This window comes from Mytilus edulis, chromosome 13, assembly GCF_963676685.1.
Source record: "Mytilus edulis chromosome 13, xbMytEdul2.2, whole genome shotgun sequence".
NCBI classification, from domain to species: domain Eukaryota; kingdom Metazoa; phylum Mollusca; class Bivalvia; order Mytilida; family Mytilidae; genus Mytilus; species Mytilus edulis.
In genome coordinates this window covers 55,852,432-55,878,598 of record NC_092356.1, presented here as the reverse complement: position 1 = coordinate 55,878,598, position 26,167 = coordinate 55,852,432, and the positions used below count along the sequence as shown (strand labels likewise).

General features: G+C 32.2%; 1 protein-coding gene across 6 annotated transcripts in view; it reads right to left on the bottom strand.

Annotated features, from left to right (window-relative positions):
- The window catches only part of LOC139501495 (polyamine-transporting ATPase 13A3-like), a 67,152-nt gene extending 41,763 nt beyond the window's left edge, over nucleotides 1-25,389 (bottom strand). For 2 of the 6 annotated variants that reach the window (XM_071290593.1, XM_071290594.1), the window contains exons 1-8: nucleotides 25,276-25,389; nucleotides 20,182-20,273; nucleotides 18,793-18,960; nucleotides 17,417-17,475; nucleotides 14,149-14,251; nucleotides 13,185-13,262; nucleotides 3,271-3,353; nucleotides 2,829-2,906 (exon numbers count right to left, since the gene is read on the bottom strand). In XM_071290593.1, the coding sequence (XP_071146694.1) occupies nucleotides 2,829-2,906; nucleotides 3,271-3,353; nucleotides 13,185-13,262; nucleotides 14,149-14,251; nucleotides 17,417-17,475; nucleotides 18,793-18,960; nucleotides 20,182-20,273; nucleotides 25,276-25,282 (668 nt within the window). In that variant the 5' untranslated portion in view covers nucleotides 25,283-25,389. Of the gene's footprint in view, nucleotides 1-2,828; nucleotides 2,907-3,270; nucleotides 3,354-5,710; nucleotides 5,741-13,184; nucleotides 13,263-14,148; nucleotides 14,252-17,416; nucleotides 17,476-18,792; nucleotides 18,961-20,181; nucleotides 20,274-25,275 lie in introns of all 6 variants that reach the window. The other 4 variants (XM_071290595.1, XM_071290596.1, XM_071290597.1 and 1 more) reach the window with 2 other exon arrangements.
- Between the last annotated feature and the right edge of the window lie 778 nt (nucleotides 25,390-26,167).

Genomic DNA, 26,167 nt, shown 5'->3' with positions numbered 1-26,167 from the left:
TCTTTTTTTTCCAGCCCCCCCCCCCACAATAAAAGAGGTTTTTACAACAAAACGAAACATTTTATCACTTGGAATTGATCCCTTGTGTAAGGTGTAGTCATTACATTGAAGGGTTACTCTCATGCCAACCGTTTGAATATATTACTTTATAACGACAGTTTTCTTTTCTAAACCATCGTAAACAAGTAAAACTGTGCATGAAACACGTGTGTCACTAAAACGACTTTAAAGTACCCACTCGAATCAATTATCTATATCAAAGTTAAATGATAATGTTCAAAATCAGAGACCTTTCTTGCTTTTGAACCTTTTTCGGCATAACAACAGTTTTTTTTCTGGACTATAATTAAAAGAAGGATCGAGAGGAAGCGTCAAAATTTTGCTTCAAACACGTGCGTCGGAAAGTTGTAATAATAAATCCCTTTTGTGACACGTGACGGACGCTATTTAACCATATCATTTTGTCATATAATACAATTAACACCTTTATTAATTAGTCCTTTGATGTCGATAGCTATAAATGCAATCAGCTGATTATTGATTTTCTGTCAAATCCCTTTAATAACGAGTTCAAGGTGAATTCCGAGTATTGTCTGATCTGGTAAAGTCCGAGAAACCGAAATAAGTAAACAAACAAGATGGTTGAAAATAAATCGTTATATATATTTCTTTCGCCAAATTCTTTCGCCAATGACAAATTTTAATCGCCACAATTATTATTTTTTCGCAAATTGCGAAAATAGCGACCGCCAGCGGAAACCCTGCATATATAGTATCAAAGCATGTCCAATTATCATAGTTTTTTTGTTTATTGCTACTAAAAAATGACCTAAAAGAGTTTGAACATATATATTCACATTCTGAATTTTTGAATGCCCATTTAATTAGGTGTGTGAATTTTTTCCTAATGAGAATGTGAGACAATGTGGTATACAGGGTAGAAAAATCAAAACTTTGAACAGATTCAAAATCACCAATATAAGCATGCAATTTATCAAGTACTTCCAACGAGTTGTTGACACTCCAAAAGTAATTTATTCCACTATTTTCGAAGGCCTTATTTGAACAATTTATTATCAGGTTTTTAATTGTACCAAGTGTGCTGGTAAGAAGAATAGACAATTTAGTAGTTGAACAATGGCTTGAAGACGAAATAAATCTATATTTGTAAGGGGTTTTGTGTAGCTTCGGAAGCCAATACATAGTTGGGACTTTCATTGTATTTGGCTCTGCTTGTAAAGCGGTGGCTAAAAGTTTATGTTTGTTACAGATTTCGTTTTCTGAAAATGGAGTCAGTTGGAATGTTGGTGAATTGGTGATTTCCTTTTTCAGAACCTCAATGTAAAATTTACGTCAAACAGTAATAATATTATTAGCAGCTTTATCAGCCAGGACAAAAACAAATTCCTTGGCTAGTTCTTTTAGTTTATGTTTGATACGAGAAATAGGTTTATTGTGGTTATTGTTTATAGTAAAATGTTCTTTAAAATGTTGAATACGTATATCAACTATCTCATGTATCTTCATTACTGAATTAAAAAAAGAGTCCAAAGATTTTTTGTCAGCTTTTTCCCGTTTTATCCATTTCATACAGTAAGTATGGAGCGAGTCATGGATGATATTACGACACTCATTCAAATTAATAATTGACGGGGGACGATATTTTGGTCCTTTACTGAGGAATGATTTTAACTCTCGGTCTTGAACGATGTTAAGATCTCCTGTTATAACATGGGAAATGGGTCCATAAATATATTCGGAATTACTGCAATTACATGAAGTAGGTGTATTTTCACTGATATTAACATCTTTACACAATTGACTATAATTAAACACAAATTTCCGGGTAGATTTCTTGTAAATATAACAAATAAGAGGTAGCTCAGTATTGTCAAAATATCCAGGAATTTGTTCTTTAACAGAATGGTCGTTAAATATACCTGCAATATTTACAAAATCAAAGCCTTTATTGACATACTTAATTTTAATAAAATGTTTTTTATGATCTTCAGGGCGATCAATTTTGGGAAATAATTTAGAATAACAATATGCCATAATAATTTGAACAATTTCATACTTAGGACTGCTATATGAAATTGTGTTGCAATCCTCCAAAATTTTATTTAACTTATTAACCGGTAACGAACAGAGTTTTGTGAACAGATAATGTCTGCCGTTGTTTTTTGAAATAGAAAATTAGGTCCGAAATATTGGTATGATTGGCCCGAAATTTTCTTTGATTGCGATTTGTTCTGCGACCGTGAGAACGTTTTTTACGAACAGTTTTAGAAACTATGTCCAAAATGTTAACGGAATTGGTTCTAGATATATTACCAATTCCCATGATATTATCATTTAGACTGAGAGGGTAAACTGTCTGTAATTTTTTAATCCAATTTATTTCAATTATTTTCCACAATCGTACAAACTTTGAATGCGATTCACCAGGCTGTTTATTTACTACTTCTAAAGGTTGAACTGCTAAACATTTAAAAGGATGGTTGTGCTTCTTAAGGTGTTAGTAAATGATACTTTTGAATTTATTGGGTCTTTTAAAACGATACAGATGTTCTTGAGTGCCTTTAGATAAATATCGTCCAGTTTCTCCTACGTACTGAATACCACACCCTGGTTTGTTTCATGTGAGTAAATAAATAATACTGTTTGTTTTTCAAGTTATATCAGTTTCAAAATTTAAAGAAAATGTGCGACCATTAAACGTGGACCTTTCCGTATTGTTGGTGGAAAGACAGGGACATGTAAGTCATTTTTTGGCATGACACTTATCGATAGAAGGGTAACCACGATTTTTATTGTTAAAAACTTACTTTTGTTCTTGTTCCTTTGATGTAAATCCCTGGAAATCTTCTGTTATAGAAATGCAGGATACATTGGTAGACAAATCTCTGTAGAAAAAAAGTGAAATTGGTTTAAAAAAAATCAACTTTATAGACTGTACCTGATTTATTAAAGTTTATCTTCCCAAGAAAATCATTCTTTTGTGTCTGTTATCTTTGGTGCTTTTTTCCAAGGTACTTTCAAATTGTTATGTTTCTCTAATTAAATCAAATTATGCACATGCATTTTAATTTTCTTTGAAAACGTGATACTTCCTTACATTTTCTAATGATCCTCATTACAATGAAACCAAAATATTATAAACTTCAAATTGTTAATAACTTTATCTGACTAAATTAAAAGTCTTAAAGTTATCAAATAAACCTTTTTTTTTAGCACATTCCAATTCTAACTTCATACTTGTAAACTTACAATAATTTATTGAAGTTCCTTGCTCCTTGGTCCCATATATATCTGATATGTTGATAATCAAAATATTTCAAATCACTATCACTCTGAAATATGAGTTATATTACATTATAAGCAAGAAGATTGGTATAAAAAGAAATGAGATCACTTAAATGTTCAAACACAAAATAAATGTGTACATATAGGAGTGAATGAATGTATGTGTTAAATTTAAACTTGACCCTCTTTATATTTCATTGCCTTTTTTAATCTAAATTTAAAACATGTAAAATAATACAATATATATTCTATCCTACATAAAAGCAAAGTCGCAGTGCAGTACAGATCCCTTCGTAATCTCACATAATTCAATTGACTATGTTGCCATAATAATGCTTTCAGATGCCTTGGCCTATGACCTTTAACATATCAATTGGAATACATTAACTTATAATTAATATAAATGTGTGGAAGCAACGCTCTCAAAGCAGTGTATTTGTAGGCATTTTTGTCACATTAATGAAAAATATAAATATGGTAACAAATCAAATGGTCAAGAAAGGTTGTAAAGGACTTTTGAATTTACATAGTTTTTGATGGGTTTTTTTTTCAATATATTTGGTAATACATGTACATGTAAGAGTCAATTCAGAAATCATTGTGTATGTTTACTATTACAATAGTTTGTAATGGAAACACATGTGAGTTTAACTATTGTAATAAACACATTGCAAAAGTTTCAGAATTAACAGTATTGGTAATTTCAAATAAGTCATACTGTGACTTGACTGTTCATTTATAGTTTCTGTATAATGTTGGGCTGGTAAATCATTGACTTGTGTATGCTAGGGTTTTTTGGTTGTTTTTTTTTATTTTCAGAAATGTTTTGTGGCACGTCTCATTGCTTTCACAGAGATGATTTATTTGATTTATATGCAATGTTTTATAGTATACAAGATGAATCTAAACTAAAGCAAATCTCCAAAAACCCATATACTATATCTAATAAACTATTAATATACTACTGAATGTACACACAATAGTGCACACACTGAAATGTCTCGCCTTCTTTACTAATCATTGATATTATGTTGATAGTCCTAAGTATAAAGCTTTATTACAACTGTCACATAAACGTTACATTAACCAAGATAACTAAACAAAGACCAATGAACCATGAAAATGAGGTCAAGGTCAGATGAACCATGCCAGGCTGACATGTACAGCTAACAATGTTTCCATAAAACAAATATAGTTGACCTAATACTTATAGTTTAAGAAAAATAGACTAAAACACAAAAACTTAACACTGAGCAATGAACCGTGAAAATGAGGTCAAGGTCAAACAAAACCTGCACGACTAATATATAAATCATAAAATATTTCCATACACTAAATATAGTTGACCTATAGCGTATAGTATCAGATAAAAAGACCAAAACTGAAAAACTTAACTTTGACCACTGAACCATGAAAATGAGGTCAAGGTCAGATGACATCTGTCCGTTAGACATGTTCACCTTACAATCATTCCATACAACAAATATAGTAGACCTATTGCATAAAGTATGAGAAAAACAGACCAAAACACAAAAACTTAACTATAACCACTGAACCATGAAAATGAGGTCAAGGTCAGATGACACCTGCCAGTTGGTCATGTACACCTTACAGTCCTTCCATACACCGAATATACTAGCCCTATTGCTTATAGTATCTGAGATATGGACTTGACCACCAAAACTTAACCTTGTTCACTGAGCCATGAAATGAGGTCGAGGTCAAGTGCAAACTGTCTGATGGGCAAGAGGACCTTGCAAGGTACGCACATAACAAATATAGTTATCCTATTACTTATAATAAGAGAGAACTCAACATTACAAAAAATCTGAACTTTTTTTTCAAGTGGTCACTGAACCATGAAAATGAGGTCAAGGACATTGGACATGTGACTGACGGAAACTTCGTAACATGAGGCATCTATATACAAAGTATGAAGCATCCAGGTCTTCCACCTTCTAAAATATAAAGCTTTTAAGAAGTGAGCTAACACCGCCGCCGCCGCCGCCGCCGCCGGATCACTATCCCTATGTCGAGCTTTCTGCAACAAAAGTTGCAGGCTCGACAAAAACCATTGGGGAGATGATTAAATACATTTTTTGGAGGGTTTTGATAGGTTTAAGACTAACTCCACCACTTAATCAGTAACTGTGGTATACAATGTATTGAAGAAAGAACTTTGAAAAGAAAGCTTAAAAATAAAAATCTTTAAAGCGAAAGAAAGTAAACTACTTCTTTTTCTACTTTTTCTTGGAGACAATTCAAGCAAACGCTTATATACTACATGTATACTAGGTGTTTAATTATTAAATTGAAGGGAATGAAAGCTGATATACTTTGCAGAATGAATTCTAGGAGGGGTTTATAGTTGGAAGACTTGATATAAAAGTAATGTTACCATTACCTGTTTACAGTTAATAGTACTATAGTTGATCTAAAGGAAATAAATTATATAATTGTAGGTTTTTAAATAAAATATGCACTACTAAGAATAATAAAATGAGCAATGATAATAAATGTAACAATCAGATGCTCTGCAGGGCGCAGCTTTATACGACCCCAGAGGTCGAAACCCAGAACAGTTGGGGCAAGTATGGACACTACATTCAAGCTGGATACAGCTCTGAATTTGGATTGTGATTAAATAGTTGACACAGCATAGGTTACTTACACAGAATGAATGTGGTCTAATAAACTTAAAATTATTTCTCAAAAAAAAATTATTTCAAGAAATTTTCTTTTCAATTTCTGAAATCTGAAATGAGAAAAATTTACAGCCCCCAATTTTTTTTCACCTCCCCTTTCCCTTATTCCAAAAATGATCTCAATTCAAATTTCTAATGGAGTTTGCAACAATAACTCATTAAAATACATTACATCATAAAATATTAAAATATAAAATGTCATAGTCATGGTTAAAATTAATATTAATAGTAACTTCTAAAAAAATAAATGGGGAATGTGTCCATGCCCATGCTAGCATATAACGTTAAAAAGGGACATAACTCAAGAAATGTAAAAGTGAAGCTGCCAAAAAATGAACTTAAACTGAGTTTAGAGGTAATAAAGCATTATATATATACACATGTCATTAAATTTAGTTAAGACAAACTTAAAGGGAAATCACACTATTGTTTATACGCATCGCTCTCGGCGCCGCCATAGTGTCGTAACTGTATTATGACGTCGCCGTTTTCGATTCCGCCGTAAAGGTTGCTAATTTATGAAAAAGCGAACGCTCGAAGGGATGTTCCACTAAAGCAGGAGAAATGATAATGGACATATCATATTTTTTACAACTGATATGTTGTACTAGCGAGTTTCTAGATTGTATTGGGGTTTACCTGCGGAATACAAAATAATGGGCAAATACTGCAGAATAAAAGGCAAAAAAAAAGATTGAATGATGAGGTGCTAAAATATAAAGAATAAAAAATATTGGAAACACAAAATAAACATTAATAAATGAATGACCCACTATCCAGACCATTATGATAAAAAGTATCTACCAATACAAAACACATAATCATCATGCATAATCAACACTAAGAACGTTGGAATTTCATAGCATATTCAATGTAACTTAGTACCCTCTCCGACCATTTCTGGATACCGAAGTCGGTGACATATAATTTTTTTTTAATTTTCTGATGGATATGTTCAATATCTAATTGAATTCTAAATTTCCAAAAATATTATGGACTCATCTTGACCTTAAGTGCAAAAATGAAAATGCTACTCGAAATGGACAAAATGTATGGCAAAAAAATAGCCGAAAGTGGTCATGAAATGGCACAACTTTGGCAGCGTATCGCCGCGATGCGGTATGTAGGGTTCAGCGTATATTTTCAGGGGGGGGTACATATAGACCAAGAGTACCAGCATGTTAGCGTATAGCTATCGGAATCTGTAGTTTTCTGTTCAAAAGAGGTTTGTAAATAAGAACAATGAGTTTTCAAAAAGCCAAAAACACTTTTCTCTCATCCCCACACAAACAAATCCCATCAGCATTGACAGTAAAATAAAAGGGGTGTCAATCTGGACACACTGGGACGTTGCGCACGGTGATATTGCGGCACCCTGGCCAAGATTTACAGTAAATGGGAAAACTTTAAAAAAAAAAAGGGACATTTTGTATAAATGAATAAACCTAGTTTTACAGCTAGCTGCATATTTCATTTGTATGCAAGTTGCATCAAATCTCATTAAACTGAATAAAACTAAAAGACACAATAGGTAAAAGTCAGTGACAATAAAAGGAAAAGAGCAGTCAACATAGTGTAACAATTCGACATAGTATATAAAAATATAAATAACTACGTAGGACAACAGGGTAATTTAATAGTCTAACAACCCCTGATAACATACAAAGAGAGAAAAAAAAAAACATACTAGGAAACATATTCAAAAAATCATAACACTATAACTAACTGGTGGGATGTATAAATACCGAGCCTCGTCAAAGAGTAATCATCAAAATACACATAGAAAGAAACAGAGGTGAAGGTAAACCGCAAACATATAATTAAACTCAAAACATTAAAGAGTATGGAAAAGCCTTGGTCTGACAAGCGAAAAACGTCGATAAGACGCACATCAGTAAATAAAAGTTCAAACCATAACCAGGATGGAGTACCACAAACCCTAGTCCAGCCCTGGCCTCAGTGACAACAAAAAAAAAAAAAAGAGTCACTGAGGCCAGGGCTGGACAGTGACAAAAAAAAAAAAAAAAAAAGAGTCACTGAGGCCAGGGCTGGACTACCACAAACCCCACATAAAACTTCTGGGGTGTAAGTATGATGCGTTAATAAAATCACATTTGGTGGTGAATGAGTAGTATAAACGGCCGCGAAGGTTACAAATATGATGTTAATTGTCTTCTAATTGTTGAAATTATAATTCTTAAAATTTTAAATCAAAAGTTACCCACATCTAAAAATAAAGTTACGGACAGTCTGCTTAGTTTCGATAAAAAAGTTACGGACATATTATGCATTTTTTAAAGTTGACCTTGCGCTTTAGTGAACTCTATATTAACAAATTTATGGTAATTGTTAGTCATTTCTTTATTCAATAATCGTATAAATATTTACATTCTGCATGAAAAACGTCGCAAAAGGTACATTTTGTATGAATTAAATATCAACGAGTTTAGAGTCCGCCATCTTGGGCTGTGGGTAACTTAAGTTACCCACAGCCGTTTAAGCACAGTGAACTTACAGTTTTCTTATATCACATGCATGCAACGTCATAACTATTATAGTCTTCTATACTACATGTATAAATAATTCATCAAACATCTCATTTCATATAAGTATTTATCAGGCTCAGCCTGTCGGGTTTTTACAAAGCAGAGTAAAATTCATATGTTCTAGTTCTGAATATGCATTAAACTTGCCACTGGACGTAAATGTGGGAAGTCCTATTTGAAATCGATATTTATTTCACATGTGACGACAGAAATGATCTAAGTGTGACTGTCGTCCATCTTTCCCAAATGTTCCTTTGATATCTAACGCCTCTGAACCCTGAACAGTTGGGGCAAGTTTGGATACAATATTAAAGCTTGATACGGTCTAAATTTGGATTGTGATAAAATTTTTGACATAATATAGGTTTCTGACACAAAATAAATGTGGTCAAAGGTATTAAAAATCTATTGTGCAATACTGTTCAATTGGAAATTTCGTTTTGAGATATTTCGAAAAATTTGCAAAAAAAAAAAATGAAGCGCCACCCCCTCCCCTCTTGGAGTAATTACCACAAAACTCAATCCCAGCCTTCCCTGTGTGGTATGGAACCTTGTAGTACAATTTTAGATAGATCCATAACACAAGTTATTGTAAAATAGTAATTTTAGTAAAATGCTTGGTTGTGGCCCCTCATTCCTGAACGTTTTGAGCAATTACATGTACCCCTTAAATCAATTTCAGCCTTTCATTTGTGATATGGAACCTTGTGGTACAATTCCAGAAAGATTCATTACTTCTCAATATCATATTAGAAATTTATGAAAATCAAAAGGGTATTTACATCAACAGATATAAACAATTTATCAAAGTTGTATGAAAATGGATGAAAGCGACATTGAGGTATGATTGTCCCCCTTTTTTAATGGATAACTCGGAAACGTAAAATCAAAATTTATAAAAAAAAAAGGAAGGGAGCTCACGTCAATAGATATAAATAATTTTTTAAAGTTTTATGCCAATTGGTTAACGCGTTTTTGGGTTAATGTCCGTCATGTTGACGACGGACGAACGGACAGATGTATACCATGATACGTCCCGTAACCGGGCGTATAATAATTCAACACGTACTATACATTTGGCTTTACCAGTCTCCAACAAGAGGAATATTTAACACACACACACACACCTACACACACACACACCACACACACACACACACACACACACACACACACACACACACACATATATTTATGTAGAGATATACACATGTCTCACAGAGTACTGCTAAACTGTAACAAACACATTAATGGTCCGTCTGGTGAAAGAAAATTCCACTCATATAGACAAATGTTTTGTGCTAATGTTCATGTAATATTTGCCACTGAAAGTTTTGCAAAAATCAAGAAAACAATGGTAAAAAAAATAATAAATAGTAATAAAAGTTCAGATGCAGGTTCGAGTTTAGATCACTCAATGTGATCACTGTCGACAGTGATAAGGGATATTGTCGGAGACCGTGACTGAAAAAGACATCCAGTTTTTTTCCTCTTTATTCTTTGGTTCTTTAAACAAAAATAGCCAACATGATATATCAGAGAGTGCTTAAAAAATATTGGCACACCAATTCAATTATTTATTTTCAAATTAACTATCATTTATGAGGGGGGGGGGGGGGGTCAGAGTGGTCCTGAATCCGAAATCCCGGTCTTAAAAACATGAAATCAATTTAAAAAAAAATCCTGACATCCCGAACATCGGAAAAAGAAATCCCGGATCCCGAAAGGGTCAATCCCGAAATCCCGAGCTTAATAACAATTGATCCCAACGTCCCGAAAAAGGTCCTGCCCCCCTCATTAATCAGTATTGGCAAAAATAGGTGCATTTACCACAATGAAAGATAAATGTGATAAAAGAATATACATTCAAACAAAAAGAGGTGCACCAACAGAAAATAGAAACCACATTCCTACTCTTAATTTCATCGGATCTCAAAATTTAAATTCTTACCAGAATTTTTACTCTGTCTAACAGTATAACTCAAGAAGTTTCTAAGTGTAACTCGAGCTTAAACTAGAAATCTTACTTGAAAAAATATTCGAAATCAAAATAAAACTGGAACTCGAACTTAATTTGTGTCGATTATGGAGCGTTGTGTAATAACAGAAATGTTAGCCAATTTTAAATTTCTTCTGAAAACGGTGTCCTTGAGGGCTTTTTTTTAAGTGCCGAGTTTGTGGCTTTTTAAACACGGCATTTCGGGTTTAATCTTCCCGGTGCAATGGACAAGTTAATGAATTTATTCTGTTTCTAGTCTAAATGGAACGTGTTACTTTTCAGCCCAGATACCATCAATCTTCCGAAGTAGAAGATTCTAAATCTGCAAGCCGTAAATTAATTCTTTTTAAAAAATACCTTAAAAAAATATTATTATATAAAAAAAAATATATATATATAATTTTAACCCAATAGTTCCAAGTATTGCAAGAAATGCTGCTATGCTAGCAACGTCGTTCTATAACGTTAAGAGAAAAAGTTAGAATTCCCGCCATAAATTGATAATAAGATTATTTCCACTGTAGCGGATTTAAAACATCGGTGACCCCCCTTTTTTATTAATGCTTTTAAAATCTCCCCTGAAACTGCAACTAATGCAGAAGTTTGAAGGAAAAAACATTAGTAGATTTTTTTTATTTCAAGAAAAATCTATAATAAACGGCAATTAAAAATGGCGGGAAATGTAAAAAGGCCTTAAAAATAAGGAAACTGAGAAAAATAAAGGTGTATAAGATAAAAGTTACAATTGACTGTTTTAGTTAAACCAGTTAAACATCGTTTTTCAATAATTTTGCCTTCTTTTAGCATTTTTGAGCGCTATTTCTATATTACGGTATAACGCAATTCTTTACTTTTTGATGACGTCATATCTCGAAAACAACATCGGTGACCCCAATTTTTTTTTCGCCTAACATATTGAAATAAGTATGATCTGTCTAAACGCAAAATTTCAATGAATTGTTATTAGTAGTTTAAATAGTGTGATTTCCCTTTAAGTTAAGAGAACAGAAACTAAAAAAATCTTCAACATTTCCACTTGTAAAGGGGCATAACCCTAGAATGGTAATCAAAGTGCTTTTAATCACTGAATGCATATATGGTAAAGATTGCTTTTATTTATCAGTTGGTAGTAAAGTGAAAATTACATTGTATATTGTATATAGCATTGATTTAAGTTGATTCAGCTACTATTCTGGACAAAGAAAGATAACTCCAATTTTCAAAGATTTCATAAAGCATTGGTTTTAGGTGATTCAACAACCATTCTAGACAAAGAAAAATAACTCCAATTTATTGTCTTGAAACTACAAAAATGCTTGTATTTGGCCCCTTTTTTGCCCTTTATTCCTAGACTGTTTGCCCCATAACCCTTAAAATATATCCTAACCTTCTACTTATGGTATTAAACATTGTGGAACAATTTCAGAACAATTGAAACACTTTACAAAACTTATTGTCCTGGCACTAGATAAATGTTTGTTTTGGGCCCTTTGGGCCCCTAATTTCTAAACCTTAGGGACCAAAACCCCCAAAATAAATCCCAAGCTTCCTTTAGTGGTTATTAACATTGTGTTAAAATTTTATTGATTTCTATTTACTTATACTAAAGTTATTATCCAGAAACCATCCGTCTTCGGGGGACGCTGACGACGCCGACGTGATACCAATATACGACAGAAAACATTTTTTGCGGTCGTATAAAAATTTATTGTCAGAACAGGGGCTTTTTTAGTTGGTCCGCAGTAAGACAGGGTTTAACTGTCAATGGCGGACGCTATTCCATAGGGTTTAATAATTGACAGTAAAACCATATATGACCCACTAAACAAGTCCCTGTCAATAGATCAGCATGAACATTGTAAATAGTTTAATGAATTATTTCAAGCATTATATTTGGATAGGTATAGGAAGATGTGGTATGAGTGCCAATGAGACAACTCTCCATTCAAATAACAATTTATGAAAGTAAACAATTGGATGTTTATTTTGAATAACCAAAACTAAGTCTGTCTATCAATAAAAATCTGGTAAAAAAAAAGAAAAAAAATTCTGACTATCTGAAAAATACTCCAAAATATTTCCAAAGTTTTGCTCTGGATACTGCCTATTCATCATCAACTTAAATGTTTATTGTGCTTATGAGGGAATGTAGGATGTCTATGTTTCGCTTCTGATGGAAAACAGTATACCTCAACAAATGTGTCTACACTTAATATTCGTATATGCAGATGTCATATAAATATATAAAAGTTAGAGAAAGTACAACTAAAAAGATAGTGTAACTGTTACAGAGACCAATACAGAATATACAAACTAATATGTAGGAGAATATCCATATTATTACAGAAATTTTGATACACAAAGATACACATACAAGATATTGTATATTAGGCATTTGCTAGCAATAATCTTGCTAATTGATATAATTTAGGGTGAAACAAAATGCTCTGAAGTATGTTAGTGAATTAAAAAGCTTGCTGTCACAGAAAAATGTATTTAGTAAAAGAAAAAAAAAGATAAGTTGAAACAAAGTGTTGTTAAATAATGTCGATTAGAGAACAAGGGAGTTAACCCATGCAGTGGATACAATAAAATTTCATTAGAGATCTAGACTACAGTGTTTTTAACCTTAAAACTGGTGAAGGACTGGCTGTCTGAAAATTTATTATATTTAGCTATCCATGAACCAACAGGGCCACCTCCTTTCTAAAATAAATATTTCATTAAGAGTATTATTTGTAATATCTGTATAGATATCGATGGTTCCATTCATGACAGATCTGTTTCTGCATGTGTCTTATTGGAATACATGTCAACACAATGATAGCTACAATGTAGCTTTGATTCCAGTTATACATTATAAAAATCTACAATCTGCCTATATGTCAGGAAGAATATATTGATCTAGGTATAAAGCTTTTCTATCTATGAGAAAAGGCAGCAGAAAAAGAAAAAAAATATAAAAATAAAATTTGAAGGGTAGGTAACTCTTCAGGGTGACAAGATTTTTAAAAACATTCTCTGAACATGCTTTTAGTAAAATATTTAATATACACACAGCTCCTATTTTCAGTCGTAGTTAATCCACAAGGATAAAAGTGATCGTTAAAGATGTTAACAGGGGAGATACAGGGGAGATATGATAAAGTACAAAATAAAAATTGCATTTATAACTTATTATATGAGTAAGTTGGAAGCCTGTTAATTAGTCTTAGTCGTTGGTAGAAAAACTGATGTTTGTCATATTTGGTTTATTTTTCTTTTATATTTTTTAGCTATTTTTTTTCTGTATTTGAACAAAATGTTGAAGTGGTGAACATTTTTTCATGCACAGAGGCCTTTTTATAGCATACTATACTGAAATGGTTTTGTTCATTGTTGAAGACTGTATAAACAGTGCCCTATATTTGTTTACATCCTGGTCCTTGTGATATTTAGTGGATAGTTGTATCCTCTCATTTTGACAATCATACAACATCTTATTTTTATAATCAATTAATTCATAGCGTATCAATGGTGTTTAAACAATTCCATGTATACAGAGTAAACAATTATCCATTATAAAATAATTAAATGTAATTTATTAGTTTACCTGTCTTTTCTCTACCAGTAAGGCTTTGTCACTAGATTCACTTGATTCTGAACTGGTATCATCTGCAGGCAGCACTGGTTGGCTCAACCCAACATCACTTGGTCTGTAATACATGTAATAATAACCATGAAAAAAGCGCTTTGTAAATTTTACAACAAATGATTTTCTAGATTTACCATTTGGGGCTTCACGAGGAGCCCAAGGATGTATAAATACAGAAACTCAAAGAGGAACTATTTGACCAATTGGCCACAATAAAGTATTTGATAGCAGAAAATCCTGACCAATATTTTGCGAAAACTTAATGTGAATATGTATATTTATGTAGGAAAAGACTCATTTTCAATATGTTTTTCTTCAATAATGCCCATATGAAGCTAGCATTATTTAAATCAATGAACACTTATAAGAATAAAAAAAAATCAAAGGATCATATATATGTATATGCCAATCAAATATTTCTATCAGCATTGACATTCAAACTCTAATAGTGAAACATACTTCTGTGTTTAACATTTGTTTTGACTTTTTGACTATCTATGTTCATTTTCATTTCTGAGCTTTGAAGAAGAATTTATTGATAAAATATAAAGTAAAGTATGTCACACTACTATTTATCAATAATTATAAATTATTCATCACAATTTAAGGGTAACAAAAATTTAGATAGATCTGTAAATGAAGAAAGCCAACTAAATACATGTAGATGTTCCTCATATGTTTAACACATTTTTTAAATCAAATTAGAATTCTATAAATAAAAGTAACAATAAAACTTTATGAAAACCAAGTAACACACATGAATCAATCAAGACTGTTTGTTATGAAGATTTATATAATCCCTTTTCCAAATAGCTTTTTGACGACTCTAGCCAGCTGTTACATCATATATTATTCTTAGTCATTAACTATTGAAATTAAATGTCTATCCATTATCGTCTTTATCTAGTTAACTGTCAATACTTGTATTTATATGATTAACCTTTTGTCAGAACAAATAAATAAATATTTACAAAATATAAGGTGAGGGTATTTCTCTCTTAAGTTAATAATTTGCTCTTCAATTTTAAACTTTAAACAAAATTTAAGTCCTTCTGCCAAATGTTACTTTTTAAATTTGGTTTTCAACATGATCGTACAGTTGCAGGATTTATTTTCTTAATCTTTTATACATATTGTTCTGCATACGTGAAAAAATAAGACAGAAATTTTTCCTTTGAAGTAACCAGTGGTCTCGCTAGCCCAAAATAGAAGGCACCGTGCCCTGGGTGCCCTCAGCCGCGCCCTGGGTGCCTTCATCCGCGCCCTTCTGCCCTGACGTCTTTTTCCAAAATTATCTTGTGCCGTTTTGGTAAAATTTTGTTTCATCGATTTCTGATCTCCAAGTTAATTACATATATATGACACCTGTGTGATTGCCCCCAGGTTAATCATGTTATTACAATCAATTACAATGATAAAGACCTCAAAGGTGTTAATAACTAGGTTATTTAATTAGAACAATGTATCTTTTTGTCATACTTTTGATGAATGTGTCAACGAGTGTGTTTAGCTTTGGTCTTAGCTTTGGTCGGCATTATTGATCTCCAAGTCACAATGGAAGAGCGTATATAAATGAAGACTTTCATGACTTTAGAATTGAATTTAAGTCATCAAAATAAAACTATGCCTTTACAGAAATGCCTTCCATCTCAACTTGTTAGCGACAAGCACAGTTTTTAATTAACTCAAACGTGGTGGAAATTGATTTTGGAGTTACTTCCCCTGTTTTAGCTTATTACAAATTTTGCTCTAAAAATATTATCTAGTATCAAAAAAAGGAATAAATGACCAATTGAATATATAATAACATAATAATGTTACCTTAAAGATATTAATTGTCTTTGAACATATTAAAAAATATATATTGCAATTTCTACTTGATAATTATACTTTTAGCAATCCATGTTCTAAACATTGGTAAATTAGTAATGCTCTCAGTTTCAGATCATATGATGTATTAAAAGCTATAATTCCTATAAAGATAAAAAAAAAAAAAAACACACATATTCTTTGATAATGGGTAGAGTGAAGTTAAACTGTAAAATCATAATATGTTGATGAAGATGTACTATATCATTCATAACTACACAAACAATGAAATAAAGACTATAGTTGAAAAGCATCCTTATTTAAAAAAAAAAACATATACAGTAAAAAAAAAAAGAGATTCGTTAACTTGTGATACACACAGAAACGTTGACAAAAAATGAGCAGTGCCTTTTCTTATCATAAAAAGTGCCCTGCCCTCAACTGGCACCCTGCCCCTTTTGATTTCTAGCTAGAGCACTGGTAACTGAACTAGGTTTTATGTATTAGTATATGATCTTATATCTGTAGCTAATAAAATAGCCATTTAGCTTTAAAAACAATGTCCCTGATAACAAATGAGTGAAATTCAGCAGCACCCATATATGTATATGATTCAATTTCATACTTAAAGATCAAGGGTGGTAGACTGTTTTTCTTTCTTGTATTTTTAGAAATTTCTGTTCTTAATTTATGCAGCAATGTTTAAAAGGTTAACCAAGTGAACATGACCAATATGACCTATTTCTCAATGTGATTGATCAAGAAAACAATACTTTTATTTTTGTGAGAAATATGATGAATTCTATCCTAAAAGTTTCAGTAATACAAATGCATTAGATGAAATAAATTTTAATTTTTCTTTCAGTTAAATCTGAAAAAGTAGGCTCTTAAATCACATGGTCAAATCAAATATTTTTGTATATCATATGAATTCATACTATATATAGATATCGGAAGATGTGGTGTGAGTGCCAATGAGACAACTCTCCATCCAAATAACAATTTAAAAAAAGTAAACCATTATAAGTCAATGTAAGGCCTTCAACACGGAGCCTTGGCTCACACCGAACAACAAGCTATAAAGGGCCCCAAAATTACTAGTGTAAAACCATTCAAATGGGAAAACCAACGGTCTAATCTATATAAAAAAACAAGAAACGAGAAACACGTATAAATTACATAAACAAACGACAACTACTGTACATCAGATTCATGACTTAGGACAGGTGCAAACAGTATGTATGCTTTTTCAATGGAAATTGTGACATCCTAGTTCACTCTAAATTGTGACGTCCTAGTTCACTCTAAATTGTGACGTCCTAGTTCACTCTAAATTGTGACGTCATAGTTCACTCTAAATTGTGACGTCATAGTTCACTCTAAATTACATGAACACCTATAAATCAAGGATACTTACATGCCAGCAGCAAAGTTTATTACTTTTATTTCACAGACATGACAATTATGGAAAGCATCCTGAAAAAAAATGGTCAGAAAAAAAGAAAAATAAGTAGCACAAATTTAATTATGGTTTCTAAAAATTTCTATTGATTCTATAATATAATGTATAGCAACAGAATAATTATGACTGATTCTAATATGACGTGCTTCTTTCGCTTTGTAAACAACACCGTGATAAAATTCTCGATATATCTATACTTAGCGCAGACTCCAAGATGTACACAAATGGCTGTTTAAATATGCCTCCCACGTAAATCCACATGTATCGTAACCTATGTGTAAACGGTTGTGGATTTCGCTGTGTTAACAATTACAATTGAATAAAACCCTACAGAACATTTATTCTGATTCTGATGCATAACAAAAAGAATTTACACATTAGAGAACGGAAAAATGGACAAAAACAAAACAAATTAAAATTCCGCGAAATTCCAGTAATGATTTTTGCGCATTAACGTTATTTCAAAACATGACGTCATACGAATGAAAACGTCAAAGCTGAAGGTTTTTCTATTGCGTTTACCTTCTAAACTCGGATACAATTGCATTAAAATAAAGTATTGAGGTAGGTGTTGCTTGTTTTCTGTTCTATTGCAATATTCGCACATTTACTGATTTCAGCAAGTCAACATGGCGGCTCCTTGGTTACAACATGTCAACAGTGAATTTGACGGTAGCTTACGATAAAAAATGCAAATCTAAAATTGCAAATGTTGGGTTTACTGAGAAGTAAAAAAAGTAATCACATTTTTTTCTAGCGGTTAGTTAAGAAATCATTCATGCAGGTTTATTAGATTTGTTTTACATTTATCGAACAGTGGGTAAAATAGAACAGCCACACACACGGTATATTGTCCTATTAGAATCGAAATAATTCATGGAAGCCATAGATTTGTTGTAAATTTACACATGGCCTGGGCCGTGATATTCGTTAATTTTATCCCTCGCTAACGCTCAGGATAAAATACGAATATCACGGCCCAGGCCATGTGTAAATTTCCAACAAATCTATGGCTTCCATGAATTATTTCTTAATTTGACCACAGAGCGGGGTATCTTCCAATTAAAAGGTATATGCAGACGTGCCTCTGGAATGAGTCACACTCTTTAATGTGTTCTATACATGTTTATCAACGGGTGCATTTTTACTGATGTAATATATTAATAGTCATAAACTCACATTGTTGTTAAATAAGACATTTCTAAACAAGTAAATTAAAGAAGGGTATATTTTGACATTTTACAGAATTTTCTGTCATTTAATGGCTGCATAATTTTTATGAAAGTAATGAGAATTCAAAGAAACATATCAAAATTGGACTGTAACAATACCTGTACAAGTATATGATCAGCTGATTGCAAAGAACATTTCTTTTTTCTAAGGTAACATTGAAGTTGTGGTTTCCATGACATCAATAGTAGGATAAATCCACCAGTAAAGAGGACCAAAAAGGGGAACACAATAACTCTCCATTGGCTGTAGCAGTAACCATAGCAAAGCTAAAATAACAATTGCATTTGTTAAAATCACAATGAAGTTCTGAAACTATAGATTACTAAAGTGAAATACATGCATATGTAATGTACAGGCCTTGGTGGTCGAATGGTCTCAGCAGTATATATGACTATTGTATCACTAGCATGTCAACACTGAGGTTATGAATCCCCCATGTGGCAGGTGCATTTGACTTCAATCTTAATTGATTATAAATTTTAGTTTTCCGACAGATTCTGTGGTTCTCTAGATGGGCTTCCTCCATGTATAAAATCTGATTGCCACAAAATAGGCCAATAGTGTAAAAGTAGTGTTACAAACAATCAATCAATATACATATGTTCTGAATCATGTACATTCGTAGCATTCAAGGAAAAAAAGGTCAATTCTTTGAACAAGAGTGCACACACTGAAATGTCTCGCCTTTTTTACTAATCATTGATATTATGTTGATAGTCCTAAGTATAAAGCTTTATTTCAACTGTCACATAAACTTAACATTAACCAAGATAGCTAAACAAAGACCAATGAACCATGAAAATGAGGTCAAGGTCAGATGAACCATGCCAGGCAGACATCTATAGCTAACAATGCTTCCATACAACAAATATAGTTGACCTATTACTTATATATATAGTTTAAGAAAAATAGACCAAAACACAAAAACTTATCACTGTGCAATGAACCATGAAATTGAGGTCATGGTCAAATAAAACCTGCAGGACTGACATATAGATCATAAAATATTTCCACACACCAAATATAGTTGACCTTTGGCATATAGTATTAGATAAAAAGGCCGAAACTCAAAATCTTAACTTTGATCACTGAACCATGAAAATGAGGTCAAGGACATTGGACATGTGACTGACTGAAACTTCGTAACATGAGGCATCTATATATACAAAGTATGAAGCATCCAGGTCTTACATCTACTAAAATATAAAGCTTTAAAGAAGTAAGCTAATGCTGCCGCGGTAGCCGCCGCCAGATCACTATCCCTATGTCGAGCTTTCTGCAACTAAAGTCGCAGGCTCGACAATAAAAAATTTTGAGAAGAAACCTAGGTAAATGTTCATCCCTGCATAAGTTTCAAAACTGCTTTTAAACATGAGATTTCTTTAATTTACTGTAATTGATTTACCGTACATGATATGCAAATGTACCAGGTACGCAAAGCATTATAAATTACATTTTCTAACAGTTAATAGGATTGGTTAACATACCAATTCATCTTCTGTGCCATCATTTATAACTGTCCTATTTGCCAGTAACTGATCAAGTATCAACTGATCACTGCTCCGTCTTCTAGTGTTTCCTATAAAAAAACAAATAACAGATCTTCAGGTTAATTTTGGTTTGAGCTGTTTTAAAGATTTAAGGATTCTTTTTGCAATGAATTTTATATTAATCACTCTATTAACTAGATATCATTGAGATGGGAGCCATCTCTGTGGGCCCCGCTGTGAATAATGTGCATTAAAAAATTGTATCTTTACCATAGGACATGAGTTTGTCAACTGAAATCAAAGTTTTTGACCTTGACCTTTGACCTAGGAAGTTGTAAATAAATTATGACACACCCTTTGGTGTTGGTTTATATACATGTCAAGTATAAACTTTGAAATGATAACGGTTCTCAAGATATAGAGCGGACACGATCTTTACCATAGGACATGGGGTTGTCAACTGAAACCAAAATTTTTGACCGTTAACTTTGCCCTAGGCAGTCGTTCATAAATTATGACACACCCTCTGGTGTTTGTTCATATACATGTCAAGTATAAACTTTAAAATCATAACTGTTCTCAAGATATACATGTAGAGCGGACACGATCTTCACCACAGGACACTGGGTTGTCAACTGAAACCAAAGTTTTTTTTACCTTGACCTTTGACCTAGGAAGTTGTACATACATCATGACACGCCCTCTGGTGGTGGTTAATAAACATGTAAAGTATAAAGTATGAAATCATAATGGTTCTCTAGATTTGGACGGACGGACAGACAGACTGATCACTATAGGGCGACCCGCCTAAAGGCGGAGCCCTAATTATAACTAGAATATAAAAAAGAAGGTGTAGTTTGATATAATTTATAGCCAATAAGATAACTCTCCACAAGAGACCAAATGACACACAAATTAACAGCTATAATGTAGGTCTACTGTACGCCTTTCAACAATTATCAAACCCATACAGCAGTCAGCTATAAAAGGCTGAAAACTAGATACATTTTGTATGTCAGCAGGACCGACTGTGTGAGGGCTGTATAGACAGTCAAGGTCGTTAAACACTTCCATCATCATGTCAGTAAGAGCCACTCTTGCTCATTTTTAAGTGTCTTTGTGGCTTTGTGAGGCAAAGCCACTGATACAAAGTGAGTGAATGTCAATTTTCATAAATTTTGACAACAGCAATTGATACAGGATATATAAAATATATATTCTTGATTAACATATTTTTGTTAAATTCCAAGTACAATCATGACTACCATCAACTATTTATTTTGGTGGGCACTTTCATAAATGATGGGCAACCAATAATTTAAAACACAATTATGACTTGTTTAAAACTACATGTATTTGGACCACAACATGCACAAGAAGATGTTTCTCAAAATTTGTGACTTTTTAACAAAATGTTTGTTTTTACAATTTGACAATCACTAAAATCAATTTCTTATTTTCTTTTTTCAAATTGAAAACTTTTAAACACCTTTATCAATTTGGTTAAAATTCTATTATATCTCAAAATCAAAATGTGGGTTTTTGATAATATCTGGTCTTCATTGGTCTTGAGAATAAGTCTTTTTTCCACTGAGCTAGAAACCTTGCATGTTGCCTAAACACTTTAATTATTTTGACAAATGTGAGTAGATATTACATGTATCTTATCTTAAGTTGTTTAAAAAGATATATGATGGAATGCAAAATGTATATTTAACGATGCTGATTATATATGAAAATGATAAAGTATCGTTTTTGGAATTAGAAATTACCCATTGTTCCCATCTGACTTACAAGCAAATTGTCGCATACTAAATCAATTGTTTACTAATAGCATCAAATCAGTTGTACATGTAATTAGTTGAAATATTTATTTAAATGTATCCCTATTAACATTTTATACCCAATTTAAATTTATCTACAATTGCCAGTACATGTACATGTATAATAATTGTAATGTATTATGAGAAAATGGAAAAGATTTAATAATAAGTTTTAATTGTTTTTATACAGAATTAGTACTCTTTATATTCATGTGTGATCCAAATTTCAATAAAAACAAATGATAGCATTTAAAATAAGATAAAAATTCTTTAAATTGTGAATTCATTGTTGATATTAAATCTTTAATAAACAAAACATACTGTCACGACTGTGCTTAATGAAGCAGGGTTTTTCACTTTGGTCAAGATAGAAAAACTTATTTGAATCTAAATCATTGTAAATTGCCACTTAACAATGACTAAATGATAGAATTTACATTTATTGACATAATTATTAAATATAAAACTAAGAAGATGTGGTATGATTGCCAATGAGACAACTCTCAACCAGAGACCAAATTGCACAGAAATTAATAACTATTGGTCACAGTACGGCTTTCAACCATGAGCAAAGCCCATACTGCATAGACAGCTACATGTATGAATGACCCAGAAATGACAATTTTGATGTAAAACAATTCAAAAAAGACTAACCAGTCAGGGGTGCTACTTAAACAAGTGATTTCATTATCACCTGTTTTAGTGATTTTTTATATTCAGTTATCACATGTCACCTATTTAAGTGATTTTGGTGTTTTCTAGACAAAGGTCAACAATATTAGGTAACCTGCATGGTTGGTTTTCTTTAGAGTTAGAATGATATACTTCAAGGTTATGTCCTGATCTACAAATTATTCCAGTTTTTGCATTTTCAAATAAACTGTAAAAACTGGCAGGCATATTAAGCAAATGACAATTTCTGCATGTAGATAGTTGTTTTTTCAATGGTATTCTGGTCTTTTTACCAATAAAAAAATCAAGCTTGTAGGAAAAATATCCAATAAATGTTATAAACACTTATCGAAGTCATTAAATTTTAACTTCTCAAATTATTTGTTTCAGTGATTTTGAAAAGGTCTGTGCGAAAATTTTAAATATTTCACAGTCAAAATCACTCAAAGAAGTGATTTTTGTTTAAGTACCTTCCCTGGACTGCTAACTGCCAAAATAATGAACTGAGAGATAAAGGTTATGAAGGTAAATGTATGTCAATTAAACCAAACATATTTTAGTCATGTCACTTGAAATAAACAACTTACACTGTCATGACTGTATTGAAGAAGACTTTAATTCACTAAGTCACTATTCAGCTATTTAGAAAATTTGTCCGATATTTTGATGCTAATTAAGCTCAATTTGGTTACTGACATGGCTGACGGTGCTATGTGGGTGCCGTGATGTTAATGATAAACAGTATATCAGCATGATCAGTTCAAACAAAAGGAACAATTTAACAAATGAAGTTAAAATATATGTCTCAGTGTAGATACATGCATCAGTAGTCTCTTGTTTTCATGCAAAGCTTCCGTTATAATGCATGGTTGCTATAAAATTGATTTAAATGACAGGTGACTGTTTATGTAAACAAATCAGGGTCCGTTTGCACCCATTCACGTTCGCACCCACTCATGTTCGCCCCATTTCACTTTTGCACCCTAAATGTTCGCGCCTAATTTTAATTGGTTTTCTGTTTAATAACTATAGCTTTGTAATCAAGTTTTGGCAAGTGTTTTCTTTTTTTTTTTGTCATTGTCTCAAAATAAAGTGAGACAGCATTTTTTTTTTTTGTGTTGAGTAAATCTTAATCATGTTTTTGATAGTCATGATAGTGTATTGTTAAAAAAAAAAAAAAATCCTTTCTAAATAAATTGGGATTCTGTCAACGTTATATTTTGTGTTGAATAACTCTTAATCATGTTTTGGTTAGTGTATTGCTATAATTTTGTTTCATTGACTTGATTCAAAATAAAGTGAGATTCTGAATACGTTTTTTTTTGTGTGTTGAATAAATTTTATCATGTTTTGGTTATAATAGTGTATTACTATATTTTATTGTTTCATATCAAAGGGACCAAGCTGTTAAAAACAATTATCTTTTGTGTTTTTCATTTAAAATCTTGAATGTTTTACTTACACCAAAGCAATTTATAACAACAATCATGATTTTCCAATTATTCAACTGGAATTTGAATTAAAATTTGGCGCGAACGGACCTTGGATGCGAACCTGCGAGGTGCGAACGTATAGGGTGCGAAAGTGTATTGGGTGCGAACATACCTGATACCTATGTAAACATGGTTAATGGTATACAATGTCATGGTCAGGGTTTCCCCTGGGTCACTTATTTTTTTCGCCACCTCTTTTGCCAAAACAATATATTTTTCGCCACTTTCTTATTTTTTTCGCCAAGTAACATAAATATATTTTTCGTTTAAAATTTACCTTTTTTTCTACCCGTGCGTCGCAAAGTGGTAAATAAATTATGTATGTGACATTTACCGGAAGCTATTTAACCATATCATTTTGTCAAACAATTCAATCAACACCTTTATTAATTAGTCCTTTGTTGTCGATAGGTATAAAATGCAATCAGCTGATTATTGATTTTCTGTCCAAATCTTAATGAGGTCAAGGTGAATTCCTAGTATTGTATGATCGAGTAAAGTCCGAGAAACTCGAAAAAAGTAAATAAACAAGATGGAGGAAAATAAATCGTTATATATATATTTCTGTCGCCAAATTCTTTCGCCAATGACGAATTTTAATCGCCACAATTATTATTTTTTTGCAAATTGCGAAAATGGCGACCGCCAGCGGAAACCCTGGTCATGGTATATACATTTTTAACTCACAGTAACATGCGAACTCAACTTGTTTAAAACTGAAACCCTTTGGGAGGTATCACATGCTTCATTTCAGTAGTCTAAGGTCAGTTCAACATGTAAGAGTTTGTGATCAAAGATAGTCAATGGGTTCAACAGTTTTACTGTTCAAATCTATTTTAAACTATTGGTCCTAGATAATGACACAATTTATTGTTTTAACGAAAATGGATAAACCCGAAAAGACAAATGCTAGGTAGTCTCAACATCTACTTTTTGTATTTAGTATGAAAAGTTATTCTCATACTCACTCTCATACAGTTTTTGGGAGATCAAAAATAATCCCCCTTTTTAAATTAAATTGTTCGAGATAAATCAAACACTTTCATAATTATGAACCTAACTTATGGTTAATTACACAAAATTAGTGGTTAAACGATCCTTACTGTTCATTTCAAGGTATTGTTGGTGTCATTCTCCTAATATTCCAGTCAGAAGAATTGTTTCGTCGGACTTGCAAACGTCAACAGCTAAGTTGGAGTATTACCCGGAACTAAAAATACATTGATAAGTCCAAAGGTATTCCGTAAAAGTCTGGGAACTATTACCTCCCTTTTAAAAAAAACCAAATCAAAGTACTGAAGTACTGTACATTAGGTGACCGCAAGTGGTCACAAGCACTTGTCTCAGAAAATAAAAATCACATTTCTATACCTGAAATTGAGAGAAATATTTTTTTCTGTGACAAATTCGTGTGTGGATGATGAAAAATTTACAGGGAATTCGTAGTCTGTAGATCTTGCCTTGGCTCTATACAGCCTATCTTTTTTGTGTTGGATCTTCTGTCACCAACCCGGTACCTATCTAGGAACTGTGACAGTTCCTAGATAGGTAGATGTATCTGGATTTCTGTTCCCTCGTCTTTTAGTCTTAAGTTTGATGTTGTTTTAAGTCGCATTTCTTGAATCTTTTTTTTTGCGTAGCCCAGATTTGACTTCAAACCGTACAGTTTTCTTGTTTTTCAGAGTATCACAGCACATTCAAAGTTGGTATAAAAACATTTTATCAGTGTTACAATCTTTTGTAGTATTCCGGAGAATATACGGATTGTCCAAAGAGTCTCTCTTTGTAAACTGTGGAAAGCTTTCTTGAAATCGATAAAGATGATATATAGAGGTGTCTTCCATTTTATACTTTGCTCAATGGTGTTCTTTAAAAGAGCAAATATCTGATCAATACATCCCATCCCCTTTCTTAACCCGGCTTGTTCCTGTCTCAAACTGTCATCCAGTTCAGAGTCTATTCTGTTTAACAGTAATCTGCAAAACACTTAACTGG